Source organism: Bombina bombina, chromosome 5 (genome assembly GCF_027579735.1).
Source record: "Bombina bombina isolate aBomBom1 chromosome 5, aBomBom1.pri, whole genome shotgun sequence".
Lineage (NCBI taxonomy): Eukaryota > Metazoa > Chordata > Amphibia > Anura > Bombinatoridae > Bombina > Bombina bombina.
The window spans coordinates 1,085,137,556-1,085,152,578 of NC_069503.1; the positions used below are offsets into that span (position 1 = coordinate 1,085,137,556).

Sequence of the window (15,023 nt, forward strand, 5' to 3'; positions counted from 1 at the left end):
TGGAGGAAAACAGCAATCATTCTATTCCCTATTGTCTGTCACTGCACGTACTACCAATCCAACGGATTGTGAACTGATATTCTCAGAGGATAAGAGCGTTCTGGCTTTGAGTACTCTTTTTAAACACATGGAAAATGTATGGGACATTTGGACATTAGAAAAATATAAAACTCTGAATATGATCCCAAGAGGACTCAGGGTGTTTAAATTTCCCACTTTTGAGGTGGATGTTAGTGATAAGGAATTTGTGGATTCCTGGAACTCTGTACTCACTGATTGTTTGTTGAGATTAATGGTTTTGTTAATACAGTATAAGAGTAATTTATTTGAGGTCATCAGGAAAGATATTAATGAATTACAGATTGAGATGAACAGGAGATGTAATAATCCACATTTTGCAAAGTTTGATAAAACCTTGAGAGAACTTGTTGCTAAAGGGAGATCAGCCATAATCAAAACTAAACATGCCAAGTTTTTGAGAGATAAATATGATTACACAAATAATTCTGTGGACATCTGGAATAAGAAGTCCAGAGGTGTTTTCAGACAAAATCAGCCTAGATTTGGTAGAAGGAGGAGAGGCAACAGAAATAGAAATAATAATAAAAATAAAAACAAGGGTAATTCTTCCAAAAATGTAACATTTTCAGGGAGTGAAACTGATAGCTCGAGTGATGGAGAAAGATATTCAGACAACAGTTCCATTAATCATACTACACATAACCCAATAGGAACAGTCAAATTGGGTACAATGGTCTCCAATAGTGCAACACCACAGGTGGCCACAGAGAAAAATTCCTATGTTGATACCTTAGTTGTAAACAGACTACATATGTAGATTCTAATACTGCAGTATACTCAAAATATTGAGCTAATAATACTACCATGTTTAATTAGGTTGCACCATCAGGTGGGGGGAGGCAAACTACAGTGCATATTCACAATACCCCTCATATTTCCAACCAATAGAGGTATCAGTTGAGGGAGTCAAGACCTCAGACCAAGTACAAATAAATAAAGTTAAAATAATAGATAATGTAGTAAATATTTCATCTCAAGTGTTGAGTAAAGAACAGTATAAGGTCTTGAGTCTGGGCTTGAATTTTGCTCCTTCTAATGAATTTAATGTATTTCAGACACTAATTGACATCAATAGACTTGTGCGTAATATTACCCTTAAAAAACATTTTTGTGACACTCCCCCTTCGGACGTGGCGCGGGCCAGTGTGAATGCCACCGATGATTATAGCTTTGAACAAAGCTGTGACATTGTTGTATTACAACAGCTTCAAGTTGAAGCCTCAAATGAGTGTGGTGACATATGCATGGGTCCAAGCTTCAAAAAGAAGTCGACATTCTATCCGATTCAAAGTAGAGGGAATGTAATTGAAACATTCCACAGTAGGGTTGAGAGAGATTTGGTTAACCTCAAAGAGAACAAACCTAAATACAAGAGAACAAATGCCTTAGGCAACTTCAGAAGCATGAGGACTATTTGGTGCTCAGGGGAGACCCAACTTCTCAATTCCAGATGGTACTTAAACATTTGCTGGATGATGGTTTGGAACAAGGGAATTTGGACCGAGCAACGGTTGACTACTTATTGGTAGAACATCCTAAAATTCCATTGTTTCACCATTTACCTAAAACTCATAAGTCTCTAGACAATGTTCAGGGACGTCATATCATCAGTGGAGTGGATTCTCTCCTGGGTAACCTTTCAGAATGGTTGGATCGGATTTTACAACCTCTGATTGCCTCACTTCCCTCCCATGTGAGAGATACTAAGCATATCTTGAATATACTTCAGGATATGAGGTGGACACAGGATTCAAAATGGTTAACAATAGATGTTGTGTCCCTTTACTCTAGTATCCCACATTCAAAGGGAGCTGATCCCACATTCATAGGGAGTTGAGGCAATCACCCTTTTTTCTTGATTACTTTACAGAATACTCAGAGGTATTTAAAACTTTTATTCTCAGAGTGGTGTTGTTTTTACTTACTCACAATTTCTTTAAATTTGAGGATGTTTACTATCTCCAGAGATGTGGTACCGCCATGGGTGCAAAGTTTGCCCCCTCTTTTGCCAATTTGTTTCTAGGCTGGTGGGAATTTTACCACATCTTTGGAAATAGTAATCCCTTCAGGGGACACATTTTTTTGTTCAAACAGTACATTGATGATTTATTATTTATTTGGACAGGGGATAAGAACAGCATTCCTCCTTTCATTGACTATTTGAGGAACAATAGTGTGGGACTCAAATTAATTTTTGAATGGAATACCAATTGTATCAACTATTTAGATATTAATTGGTAGGCACAAGTAAAGGTAGTATTGAGTCCTCTGTTTTCAGAAAACCCATTTCAGGGAATTCGTTGTTATTGGGTACTAGCTGTCATCCAAAACATGTGCCTTATGCCATCGCGAAAGGTGAATATACCAGACTGAAAAGGAATTGTACTGATGATTCCAACTTTTTGTTGGAATCTCAGAACTTAGAAAAAAGACTTAGGGACAGGAAGTACCCTATACAAGCAATAAGGAAGGCTAAAAGGGCAGTGAATAAAATTAATAGGGAAGAAACCTTAAAAACAGGACACCAAATGAGAAAGTTTTTAATGGTGTAACTTTTGTTACCACCCATAGTGCCCAGTATTCCCAGATATGTGCGATTGTATGCAAACATTTTCCCATTTTATTGGCTGAAGACAAATTGATACATACTGTTAAGAAAGGCCTAAGGTGCTTATATAGGAAAAGTCCATCTTGGCCCCCACGCTAATAAAATCCACTGAACATTTTAGCGGTTCATGGTTAAAGCATACTGGCATGTACAAAATTGGTAATCGTAAATGTAAACCATGCGATTTTGTCAATGTCAGTAAGAGATTTGTGAGTACAGTAACTAAAAAAAGTTATGATATAAGGTCCTGCATGAACTGCACGTCAGAATACGTCATCTATCTTATTGAGTGTACCCAATGTCGGGTCCAATATATTGGACTCACGTCGAGGGACATCAATACTAGGATTAGGGAACACATCTCATCTTTTACCACCAAAAGAGCAACAACCCCAATAGTACAACATTTTGGGGTTCTTCATAATAACAATCTGAGGAGCTTCACATGGTGTGCTATTGAAAAAATACATAGACCCAAAAGAGGGGGAAATATGGATTTAATATTAGCTAGAAGAGAAGCATACTGGATTTTCACACTTGGAACTCGGATACCAAAGGGGTTAAACTCTTGGTATGATATTATGAACCTATGGGAATGATTTCTCTATGGTCCCATAGTTATAGGATCAGATAACAGGCATATATTTTCTCTTTGTTTTTCTCTGTTTATTCAACATTATCTGGATTACTGGATGCATTGAACATTGTACAGTATTCTGTTTCAGTAATATGTTATACTTACTGCATTACTATTACTCCATTAATATGTAAATATAATGTATATCTACCATAGGCTTCGATTTAACAAATTGTAATATGGATTGTCTCTCCATATTTGTTCTTTGAAGTTAGGTTTGTTGCTATTTAGTATTATATAGGGGCACTAGGTTGTCAACATGGTGTGACACTCTTATCCTTACACATTGAGCATTGACATTTGTCTGTGCGTGGCATATGATAAACATTTTGACAATCTTGCCTTGTGTTTTTATTGGAATTTATGTTTTACAATCTGCATTTAATATGTTTGTTCCATCTCAATACTATGTTCTTGTATTGCATATTGTGTTCTTTAAATTGTAATCAATTGATTATGTATGTTTACTGATTTTTCTATCTCCATTCCCATACATAGGCAGTTTAGGTCTGTTTGTAATTCATTCAATTATTTATATGGGCCTAGATTTGGAGTTCGGCGGTAGCCGTCAAAACCAGCGTTAGAGGCTCCTAACGCTGGTTTTGGCCGCCCGCTGGTATTTGGAGTCAGTGATTAAAGGGTCTAACGCTCACTTTTCAGCCGCGACTTTTCCATACCGCAGATCCCCTTACGTCAATTGCGTATCCTATCTTTTCAATGGGATCTTTCTAACGCTGGTATTTAGAGTCGTTTCTGAAGTGAGCGTTAGAGCTCTAACGACAAAACTCCAGCCGCTTGAAAATAGCAGGAGTTAAGAGCTTTCTGGCTAACGCCGGTTCATAAAGCTCTTAACTGCTGTACCCTAAAGTACACTAACACCCATAAACTACCTATGTACCCCTAAACCGAGCTCCCCCCACATCGCCGCCACTCGATTAAGATTTTTAACCCCTAATCTGCCGACCGCCACCTACGTTATACTTATGTACCCCTAATCTGCTGCCCCTAACCCCGCCGACCCCTGTATTACATTTATTAACCCCTAACCTGCCCCCCACAACGTCGCCGCCAGCTACTTAAAATAATTAACCCCTAATCTTCCGACCGCAAAGCGCCGCCACCTACGTTATCCCTATGTACCCATAATCTGCTACCCCTAACACCGCCGACCCCTATATTATATTTATTAACCCCTAATCTGCCCCCCTCAACGTCGCCTCCACCTGCCTACACTTATTAACCCCTAATCTGCCGAGCGGACCTGAGCGCTACTATAATAAAGTTATTAACCCCTAACCCGCCTCACTAACCCTATAATAAATAGTATTAACCCCCTAATCTGCCCTCCCTAACATCGCCGACACCTACCTTCAATTATTAACCCCTAATCTGCCGAGCGGAGCTCACCGCTATTCTAATAAATGTATTAACCCCTAAAGCTAAGTCTAACCCTAACACTAACACCCCCCTAACTTAAATATAATTTACATCTAACGAAATAAATTAACTCTTATTAAATAAATGATTCCTATTTAAAGCTAAATACTTACCTGTAAAATAAATCCTAATATAGCTACAATATAAATTATAATTATATTATAGCTATTTTAGGATTATTATTTATTTTACAGGCAACTTTGTAATTATTTTAACCAGGTACAATAGCTATTAAATAGTTAAGAACTATTTAATAGTTACCTAGTTAAAATAATAACAAATTTACCTGTAAAATAAATCCTAACCTAAGATATAATTAAACCTAACACTACCCTATCAATAAATTAATTAAATAAACTACCTACAATTACCTACAATTAACCTAACACTACACTATCAATAAATTAATTAAACACAATTCCTACAAATAAATACAATTAAATAAACTAGCTAAAGTACAAAAAATAAAAAAGAACTAAGTTACAAAAAATAAAAAAATATTTACAAACATAAGAAAAATATTACAACAATTTTAAACTAATTACACCTACTCTAAGCCCCCTAATAAAATAACAAAGCCCCCCAAAATAAAAAATTCCCTACCCTATTCTAAATTAAAAAAGTTACAAGCTCTTTTACCTTACCAGCCCTGAACAGGGCCCTTTGCGGGGCATGCCCCAAGAATTTCAGCTCTTTTGCCTGTAAAAGAATAAATACAATACCCCCCCACAACATTACAACCCACCACCCACATACCCCTAATCTAACCCAAACCCCCCTTAAATAAACCTAACACTAAGCCCCTGAAGATCTTCCTACCTTGTCTTCACCATCCAGGTATCACCGATCCGTCCTGGCTCCAACATCTTCATCCAACCCAAGCGGGGGTTGGCGATCCATCATCCGGTGCTGAAGAGGTCCAGAAGAGGCTCCAAAGTCTTCCTCCTATCCGGCAAGAAGAGGACATCCGGACCGGCAAACATCTTCTCCAAGCGGCATCTTCGATCTTCTTCCATCCGGTGCGGAGCGGGTCCATCTTGAAGCAGGCGACGCGGATCCATCCTCTTCTTCCGTTGTCTCCCGACTAATGACGGTTCCTTTAAGGGACGTCATCCAAGATGGCGTCCCTCGAATTCTGATTGGCTGATAGGATTCTATCAGCCAATCGGAATTAAGGTAGGAATTTTCTGATTGGCTGATGGAATCAGCCAATCAGAATCAAGTTCAATCCGATTGGCTGATCCAATCAGCCAATCAGATTGAGCTCGCATTCTATTGGCTGATCGGAACAGCCAATAGAATGAGAGCTCAATCTGATTGGCTGATTGGATCAGCCAATCGGATTGAACTTGATTCTGATTGGCTGATTCCATCAGCCAATCAGAAAATTCCTACCTTAATTCCGATTGGCTGATAGAATCCTATCAGCCAATCGGAATTCGAGGGACGCCATCTTGGATGACGTCCCTTAAAGGAACCGTCATTAGTCGGGAGACAACGGAAGAAGAGGATGGATCCGCGTCGCCTGCTTCAAGATGGACCCGCTCCGCACCGGATGGAAGAAGATCGAAGATGCCGCTTGGAGAAGATGTTTGCCGGTCCGGATGTCCTCTTCTTGCCGGATAGGAGGAAGACTTTGGAGCCTCTTCTGGACCTCTTCAGCACCGGATGATGGATCGCCAACCCCCGCTTGGGTTGGATGAAGATGTTGGAGCCAGGACGGATCGGTGATACCTGGATGGTGAAGACAAGGTAGGAAGATCTTCAGGGGCTTAGTGTTAGGTTTATTTAAGGGGGGTTTGGGTTAGATTAGGGGTATGTGGGTGGTGGGTTGTAATGTTGGGGGGGGGGGGATTGTATTTATTCTTTTACAGGCAAAAGAGCTGAAATTCTTGGGGCATGCCCCGCAAAGGGCCCTCTTCAGGGCTGGTAAGGTAAAAGAGCTTGTAACTTTTTAAATTTAGAATAGGGTAGGGAATTTTTTATTTTGGGGGGCTTTGTTATTTTATTAGGGGGCTTAGAGTAGGTGTAATTAGTTTAAAATTGTTGTAATATTTTTCTTATGTTTGTAAATATTTTTTTATTTTTTGTAACTTAGTTCTTTTTTATTTTTTGTACTTTAGCTAGTTTATTTAATTGTATTTATTTGTAGCAATTGTGTTTAATTAATTTATTGATAGTGTAGTGTTAGGTTAATTGTAGGTAGTTTATTTAATTATTTTATTGATAGGGTAGTGTTAGGTTTAATTATATCTTAGGTTAGGATTTATTTTACAGGTAAATTTGTTATTATTTTAACTAGGTAACTATTAAATAGTTCTTAACTATTTAATAGCAATTGTACCTGGTTAAAATAAATACCAAGTTGCCTGTAAAATAAATATTAATCCTAAAATAGCTATAATATAATTATAATTTATATTGTAGCTATATTAGGATTTATTTTACAGGTAAGTATTTAGCTTTAAATAGGAATCATTTATTTAATAAGAGTTAATTTATTTCGTTAGATGTAAATTATATTTAAGTTAGGGGGGTGTTAGTGTTAGGGTTAGACTTAGCTTTAGGGGTTAATACATTTATTAGAATAGCGGTGAGCTCCGCTCGGCAGATTTGGGGTTAATAATTGAAGTTAGGTGTCGGCGATGTTAGGGAGGGCAGATTAGGGGGTTAATACTATTTATTATAGGGTTAGTGAGGCGGATTAGGGGTTAATAACTTTATTATAGTAGCGCTCAGGTCCGCTCGGCAGATTAGGGGTTAATAAGTGTAGGCAGGTGTCGGCGACGTTGAGGGGGGCAGATTAGGGGTTAATAAATATAATATAGGGGTCGGCGATGTTAGGGCAGCAGATTAGGGGTACATAGGGATAACGTAGGTTGCGGCGGTTTACGGAGCGGCAGATTAGGGGTTAAAAAAAATATGCAGGGGTCAGCGATAGCGGGGGCGGCAGATTAGGGGTTAATAAGTGTAAGGTTAGGGGTGTTTAGACTCGGGGTACATGTTAGAGTGTTAGGTGCAGACGTAGGAAGTGTTTCCCCATAGGAAACAATGGGGCTGCGTTAGGAGATGAACGCTGCTTTTTTGTGTTTTTTTTCAGCTCAAACAGCCCCATTGTTTCCTATGGGAGAATCGTGCACGAGCACGTTTTTGAGGCTGGCCGCGTCCGTAAGCAACTCTGGTATCGAGAGTTGCATTTGCGGTAAAAATGCTCTACGCTCCTTTTTTGGAGCCTAACGCAGCATTTGTTTGAACTCTCGATACCAGAGTTAAATTTATGGTGCGGCCAGAAAAAAGCCCGCGGAGCGTTAACAGCCCTTTTACCGCCAAACTCCAAATCTAGGCCATGGTTTGTATATATCTTTAACTGTTCATATGGAAGCCCTTTTGACTTCTATCTGTTTATTACAAGCTATAGTACGTGTCAGTAGGACTCACCTATGGGGTTGGATTCCTTTTCTATTCCTTGATTGGTTGGAATTACAGGCGGGTTTTATTGTTTTTAACCTATAACATTTGTTTATGGTAATTTTAAACAAGTGAGGGGTTCTGCACTGCAGGCTGTGACTACGGATACACATCCGAAACGCCTAAACCTGTTAGTGCTGCGCCCGTGACACCTATCTAGGATTTGCCGTGTTCCTGAGTGTTTTTTAACATATGCATCAATAAAGGATTTCGTTTAAAGGGGCATGGAACCCATTTTTTTTGTTTTGTGATGTAGAAAGAGTATGCCATTTTAAATCACTTTCTAATTTACTTCTATTATCTAATTTGCTTCATTTTCTGGATATCACTTGCTGAAAAGCATATCTAGATATGCTCAGTAGCTGCTGATTGGTTGCTACACATAGAGGCGTTGTGTGATTGGCTCACACATGTGCATTGCTATTTCTTCAACAAAGGATATCTAAAGAATTGAACAAATTAGATAATAGAAGTAAATTGGAAAGTTGTTTAAAATTGCATGCCCTATCTGAATCATGAAAGTTTAATTTTGACTAGACTGTCCCTTTAACTAATTGGAATGTCGGATCACTTTTCTTCTTTCATGTTTGTGTATGTACAGGATAAAACGTGCATTACGACTCTGATGGCATTGCAGAGTACATTCCTGTTAAAGGGGCAGTAAATACAGTCAAAGTGGGAAAGCTAAGGGCAATAATGGAAATGAAGGTGGGGCAAGTGTGTATGGGTGTACATGTGCTGGGCTTATATGTATCTATTCATGTATGTGCACTTATATCTATCAATGTCATGCGAAAATAGAAAGTGATATGTAATTTGTAAAACACAAAAAAATCACTAGTCATCTAAGTACAGTACAATTTGCTTTTTTTAGGGGCAGCAAAGTCAAAATTAATAAACATTCAATTTTAAACAACTTTCCATTTTACTTCTATTATCAAATTTGCTTTATTCTCTTAATATCCTTTGTTTAAGAGTATATCTAGGTAGGCTCAGAAGCAGCAAAGCACTACTAGGAGCTAGCTGGGGATTAGTTTCTGTTCAACCTCTTGTTACTGGCTCATCCTATGTGTTCAGTTAGATCCCAATAGTACATTGGATTGGTGCTTCTGGGAATACTTAGATTTACTCATCAGAGCACACCAAGAGTACAAAACAAATTTCATAATAGAAGTAATTTAATTTTTTTTTTTAAATGAAATGTTCTATCTCAATCATGAGTTTAATTTTAGCTTTAATGTCCATTTAATCCCCCAGTGCTGTGCCAGGTAATGCCTGTTACCGGTGAAAAAAAGCTTAAAGGGACAGTCAAGTCAAAATTAAGCTGTGTTACTATTATCATCAAATTTGCTTTGTTATCTTGGTATTCTTTTTTGAAAGCTAAACCTAGGTAGGCTCATATGCTAATTTCTTTCATGTAATTAGCAAGAGTCCATGAGCTAGTGACGTATGGGATATACATTCCTACCAGGAGGGGCAAAGTTTCCCAAACCTCAAAATGCCTACAAATACACCCCTCACCACACCCACAAATCAGTTTTACAAACTTTGCCTCCTATGGAGGTGGTGAAGTAAGTTTGTGCTAGATTCTACGTTGATATGCGCTCTGCAGCAGGTTGGAGCCCGGTTTTCCTCTCAGCGTGCAGTGAATGTCAGAGGGATGTGAAGAGAGTATTGCCTGTTTGAATTCAATGATCTCCTTCTACGGGGTCTATTTCATAGGTTCTCTGTTATCGGTCGTAGAGATTCATCTCTTACCTCCCTTTTCAGATCGACGATATACTCTTATATATATATACCATTACCTCTGCTGATTTTCGTTTCAGTACTGGTTTGGCTTGACTCAGGATGTTCAACATTCCTTATTTTCAGACAGTCGGTTTCATATTTGGGATAATGCACTTGAATCAATTATTTTTCTTACCTTAAAAATTTGACTTTTTTCCCTGTGGGCTGTTAGGCTCGTGGGGGCTGAAAATGCGTCATTTTATTGCGTCATTCTTGGCGTGGACTTTTTTGGCGCAAAAAATCTTTTCTGTTTCCGGCGTCATACGTGTCGCCGGAAGTTGCGTCATTTTTGACGTTCTTTTGCGCCAAAAATGTCGGCGTTCCGGACGTGGCGTCATTTTTGGCGCCAAAAGCATTTAGGCGCCAAATATTGTGGGCGTCTTATTTGGCGCTAAAAAAATATGGGCGTCGCTTTTGTCTCCACATTATTTAAGTCTCATTTTTCTTTGCTTCTGGTTGCTAGAAGCTTGTTCCTTGGCATTTTTTCCCATTCCTGAAACTGTCATTTAAGGAATTTGATCAATTTTGCTTTATATGTTGTTTTTTCTCTTACATATTGCAAGATGTCTCACGTTGCATCTGAGTCAGAAGATACTTCAGGAAAATCGCTGTCTGGTGCTGGAACTACCAAAGCTAAGTGTATCTGCTGTAAACTTTTGGTAGCTGTTCCTGCAGCTGTTGTTTGTATTAATTGTCATGACAAACTTGTTAATGCAGATAATATTTCCTTTAGTAATGTACCATTACCTGTTGCAGTTCCATCAACATCTAATGTTCAGAATGTTCCTGATAACATAAGAGATTTTGTTTCTGAATCCATCAAGAAGGCTATGTCTGTTATTCCTCCTTCTAGTAAACATAAAAAATCTTTTAAAACTTCTCTTTATACAGATGAATTTTTAAATGAACATCATCATTCTGATTCTAATGACTCTTCTGGTTCAGAGGATTCTGTCTCAGAGGTTGATGCTGATAAATCTTCATATTTATTTAAAATGGAATTTATTCGTACTTTACTTAAAGAAGTACTAATTGCTTTAGAAATTGAGGATTCTGGTCCTCTTGATACTAAATCTAAACGTTTAGATAAGGTCTTTAAATCTCCTGTGGTTATTCCAGAAGTTTTTCCTGTTCCTGGTGCTATTTCTGAAGTAATTTCCAGAGAATGGAATAATTTGGGTAATTCATTTACTCTTTCTAAACGTTTTAAGCAATTATATCCTGTGCCGTCTGACAGATTAGAATTTTGGGACAAAATCCCTAAAGTTGATGGGGCTATTTCTACCCTTGCTAAACGTACTACTATTCCTACGTCAGATGGTACTTCGTTTAAGGATCCTTTATATAGGAAAATTGAATCCTTTCTAAGAAAAGCTTATCTGTGTTCAGGTAATCTTCTTAGACCTGCTATATCATTGGCTGATGTTGCTGCAGCTTCAACTTTTTGGTTGGAAACTTTAGCGCAACAAGTAACAGATCATGATTCTCATAATATTATTATTCTTCTTCAACATGCTAATAATTTTATCTGTGATGCCATTTTTGATATTATCAGAGTTGATGTCAGGTTTATGTCTCTAGCTATTTTAGCTAGAAGAGCTTTATGGCTTAAAACTTGGAATGCTGATATGTCTTCTAAATCGACTCTACTTTCCATTTCTTTCCAGGGTAACAAATTATTTGGTTCTCAGTTGTATTCTATTATCTCAACTGTTACTGGTGGGAAAGGAACTTTTTTACCACAGAATAAAAAATCTAAGGGTAAAAACAGGGCTAATAATCGTTTTCGTTCCTTTCGTTTCAACAAAGAACAAAAATCTGATCCTTCATCCTCAGGAGCAGTTTCAGTTTGGAAACCATCTCCAGTCTGGAATAAATCCAAGCCTTCTAGAAAAGCAAAGCCAGCTTCTAAGTCCACATGAAGGTGCGGCCCTCATTCCAGCTCAGCTGGTAGGGGGCAGGTTACGTTTTTTCAAAGAAATTTGGATCAATTCTGTTCACAATCTTTGGATTCAGAACATTGTTTCAGAAGGGTACAGGATTGGTTTCAAGATAAGACCTCCTGCAAAGAGATTTTTTCTTTCCCGTGTCCCAGTAAATCCAGTGAAAGCTCAAGCATTTCTGAAATGTGTTTCAGATCTAGAGTTGGCTGGAGTAATTATGCCAGTTCCAGTTCTGGAACAGGGGCTGGGGTTTTATTTGAATCTCTTCATTGTACCAAAGAAGGAGAATTCCTTCAGACCAGTTCTGGATCTAAAAATATTGAATCGTTATGTAAGGATACCAACGTTCAAAATGGTAACTGTAAGGACTATCTTGCCTTTTGTTCAGCAAGGGCATTATATGTCCACAATAGATTTACAGGATGCATATCTGCATATTCCGATTCATCCAGATCATTATCAGTTCCTGAGATTCTCTTTTCTGTACAAGCATTACCAGTTTGTGGCTCTGCCGTTTGGCCTAGCTACAGCTCCAAGAATTTTTACAAAGGTTCTCGGTGCCCTTCTGTCTGTAATCAGAGAACAGGGTATTGTGGTATTTCCTTATTTGGACGATATCTTGGTACTTGCTCAGTCTTTACATTTATCAGAATCTCATACGAATCGACTTGTGTTGTTTCTTCAAGATCATGGTTGGAGGATCAATTCACTAAAAAGTTAATTGATTCCTCAGACAAGGGTAACCTTTCTGGGTTTCCAGATAGATTCAGTGTCCATGACTCTGTCTTTGACAGACAAGAGACGTCTAAAATTGATTTCAGCTTGTCGAAACCTTCAGTCACAATCATTCCCTTCGGTAGCCTTATGCATGGAAATTCTAGGTCTTATGACTGCTGCATCGGACGCGATCCCCTTTGCTCGTTTTCACATGCGACCTCTTCAGCTCTGTATGCTGAATCAATGGTGCAGGGATTACACAAAGATATCTCAATTAATATCTTTAAAACCGATTGTACGACACTCTCTAACGTGGTGGACAGATCACCATCGTTTAATTCAGAGGGCTTCTTTTGTTCTTCCGACCTGGACTGTAATTTCAACAGATGGAAGTCTTACAGGTTGGGGAGCTGTGTGGGGATCTCCGTGCAATTTTCAGAGCTCTTCAGTCTTGGCCTCTTCTGAAGAGAGAATCGTTCATTTGTTTTCAGACAGACAATGTCACAACTGTGGCATACATCAATCATCAAGGAGGGACTCACAGTCCTCTGGCTATGAAAGAAGTATCTCGAATTCTGGTTTGGGCGGAATCCAGCTCCTGTCTAATCTCTGCGGTTCATATCCCAGGTATAGACAATTGGGAAGCGGATTATCTCAGTCGCCAAACGTTGCATCCGGGCGAATGGTCTCTTCACCCAGAGGTATTTCTTCAGATTGTTCAAATGTGGGAGCTTCCAGAAATAGATCTGATGGCGTCTCATCTAAACAAGAAACTTCCCAGGTATCTGTCCAGATCCCGGGATCCTCAGGCGGAAGCAGTGGATGCATTATCACTTCCTTGGAAGTATCATCCTGCCTATATCTTTCCGCCTCTAGTTCTTCTTCCAAGAGTAATCTCCAAGATTCTGAAGGAATGCTCATTTGTTCTGCTGGTAGCTCCGGCATGGCCTCACAGGTTTTGGTATGCGGATCTTGTCCGGATGGCCTCTTGCCATCCGTGGACTCTTCCGCTAAGACCAGACCTTCTGTCGCAAGGTCCTTTTTTCCATCAGGATCTCAAATCCTTAAATTTAAAGGTATGGAGATTGAACGCTTGATTCTTGGTCAAAGAGGTTTCTCTGACTCTGTGATTAATACTATGTTACAGGCTCGTAAATCTGTATCTAGAGAGATATATTATAGAGTCTGGAAGACTTATATTTCTTGGTGTCTTTCTCATCATTTTTCTTGGCATTCTTTTAGAATTCCGAGAATTTTACAGTTTCTTCAGGATGGTTTAGATAAAGGTTTATCCGCAAGTTCTTTGAAAGGACAAATCTCTGCTCTTTCTGTTCTTTTTTCACAGAAAGATTGCTAATCTTCCTGATATTCATTGTTTCTCCTGTTAAGTGTAGTCAGTCCACGGGTCATCCATTACTTATGGGATTATATCTCCTCCCTAACAGGAAGTGCAAGAGGATCACCCAAGCAGAGCTGCTATATAGCTCCTCCCCTCTACGTCATACCCAGTCATTCTCTTGCACCTAACTAATAGATAGGATGTGTGAGAGGACTGTGGTTGTTAAACTTAGTTTTTATTTCTTCAATCAAAAGTTTGTTATTTTAAACGGCACCGGAGTGTGTTGTTTCTTCTCAGGCAGCATTAGAAGAAGAATCTACCTGAGTTTGTCTATGATCTTAGCGGTCGTAACTAAGATCCACTTGCTGTTCTCGGCCATTCTGAGGAGTAAGGTAACTTCAGAACAGGGGATAGCAGGCAGGGCTCACCTGCAAGGAGGTATGTTGCAGTATATTATTTTCTAAGGAATGGAATTGACTGAGAAAATACTGCTAATACCGATGTAATGTAAGTGCAGCCTTAAATGCAGTAGTAGCGACTGGTATCAGGCTGATATGTATGTATGTATACTCTGAGGTATTTCTGGGGAATGGAATTTCACTAAGAAAATACTGTCTATATTTAAGTAATATTTGAGCCTGTACTGCAGTGAAATCGACTAGCAGCAGGCTTATTAATAACATTTCATAATTTCATTTTTAAAACGTTTACTGGCATGTTAATCGTTTTTTCTGAGGTACTTGGTGATAAAACTTTATGGGCATGATTTTTACCACATGGCTGTCGTTTGTTTCTGAATAAAATCAGTTTACTGAGCTTCCCCACTGTTGTAATATGAGTGGGAGGGGCCTATTTTAGCGCTTTATTGCGCAGTAAAAATTAAGTCACAGTCTTCCTATTTCTTCCTCCATGATCCAGGACGTCTCTACAGAGCTCAGGGGTCTCCAAAACATAGTTTTGAGGGAGGTAATCACTCACAGCAGACCTGTGATAGTGTGTTTTGAC

The 15,023-nt window shown here is 38.8% G+C and overlaps 1 protein-coding gene across 1 annotated transcript in view; it reads left to right on the plus strand.

The window, feature by feature from the left end:
* Positions 1 to 1,531: 1,531 nt before the first annotated feature.
* The window catches only part of TG (thyroglobulin), a 535,242-nt gene continuing 521,750 nt past the window's right edge, over positions 1,532 to 15,023 (plus strand). The window contains exon 1 of the mRNA XM_053715949.1: positions 1,532 to 1,712. Coding sequence (XP_053571924.1) covers positions 1,532 to 1,712 — 181 coding nt within the window. The remainder of the gene's footprint in view (positions 1,713 to 15,023) is intronic.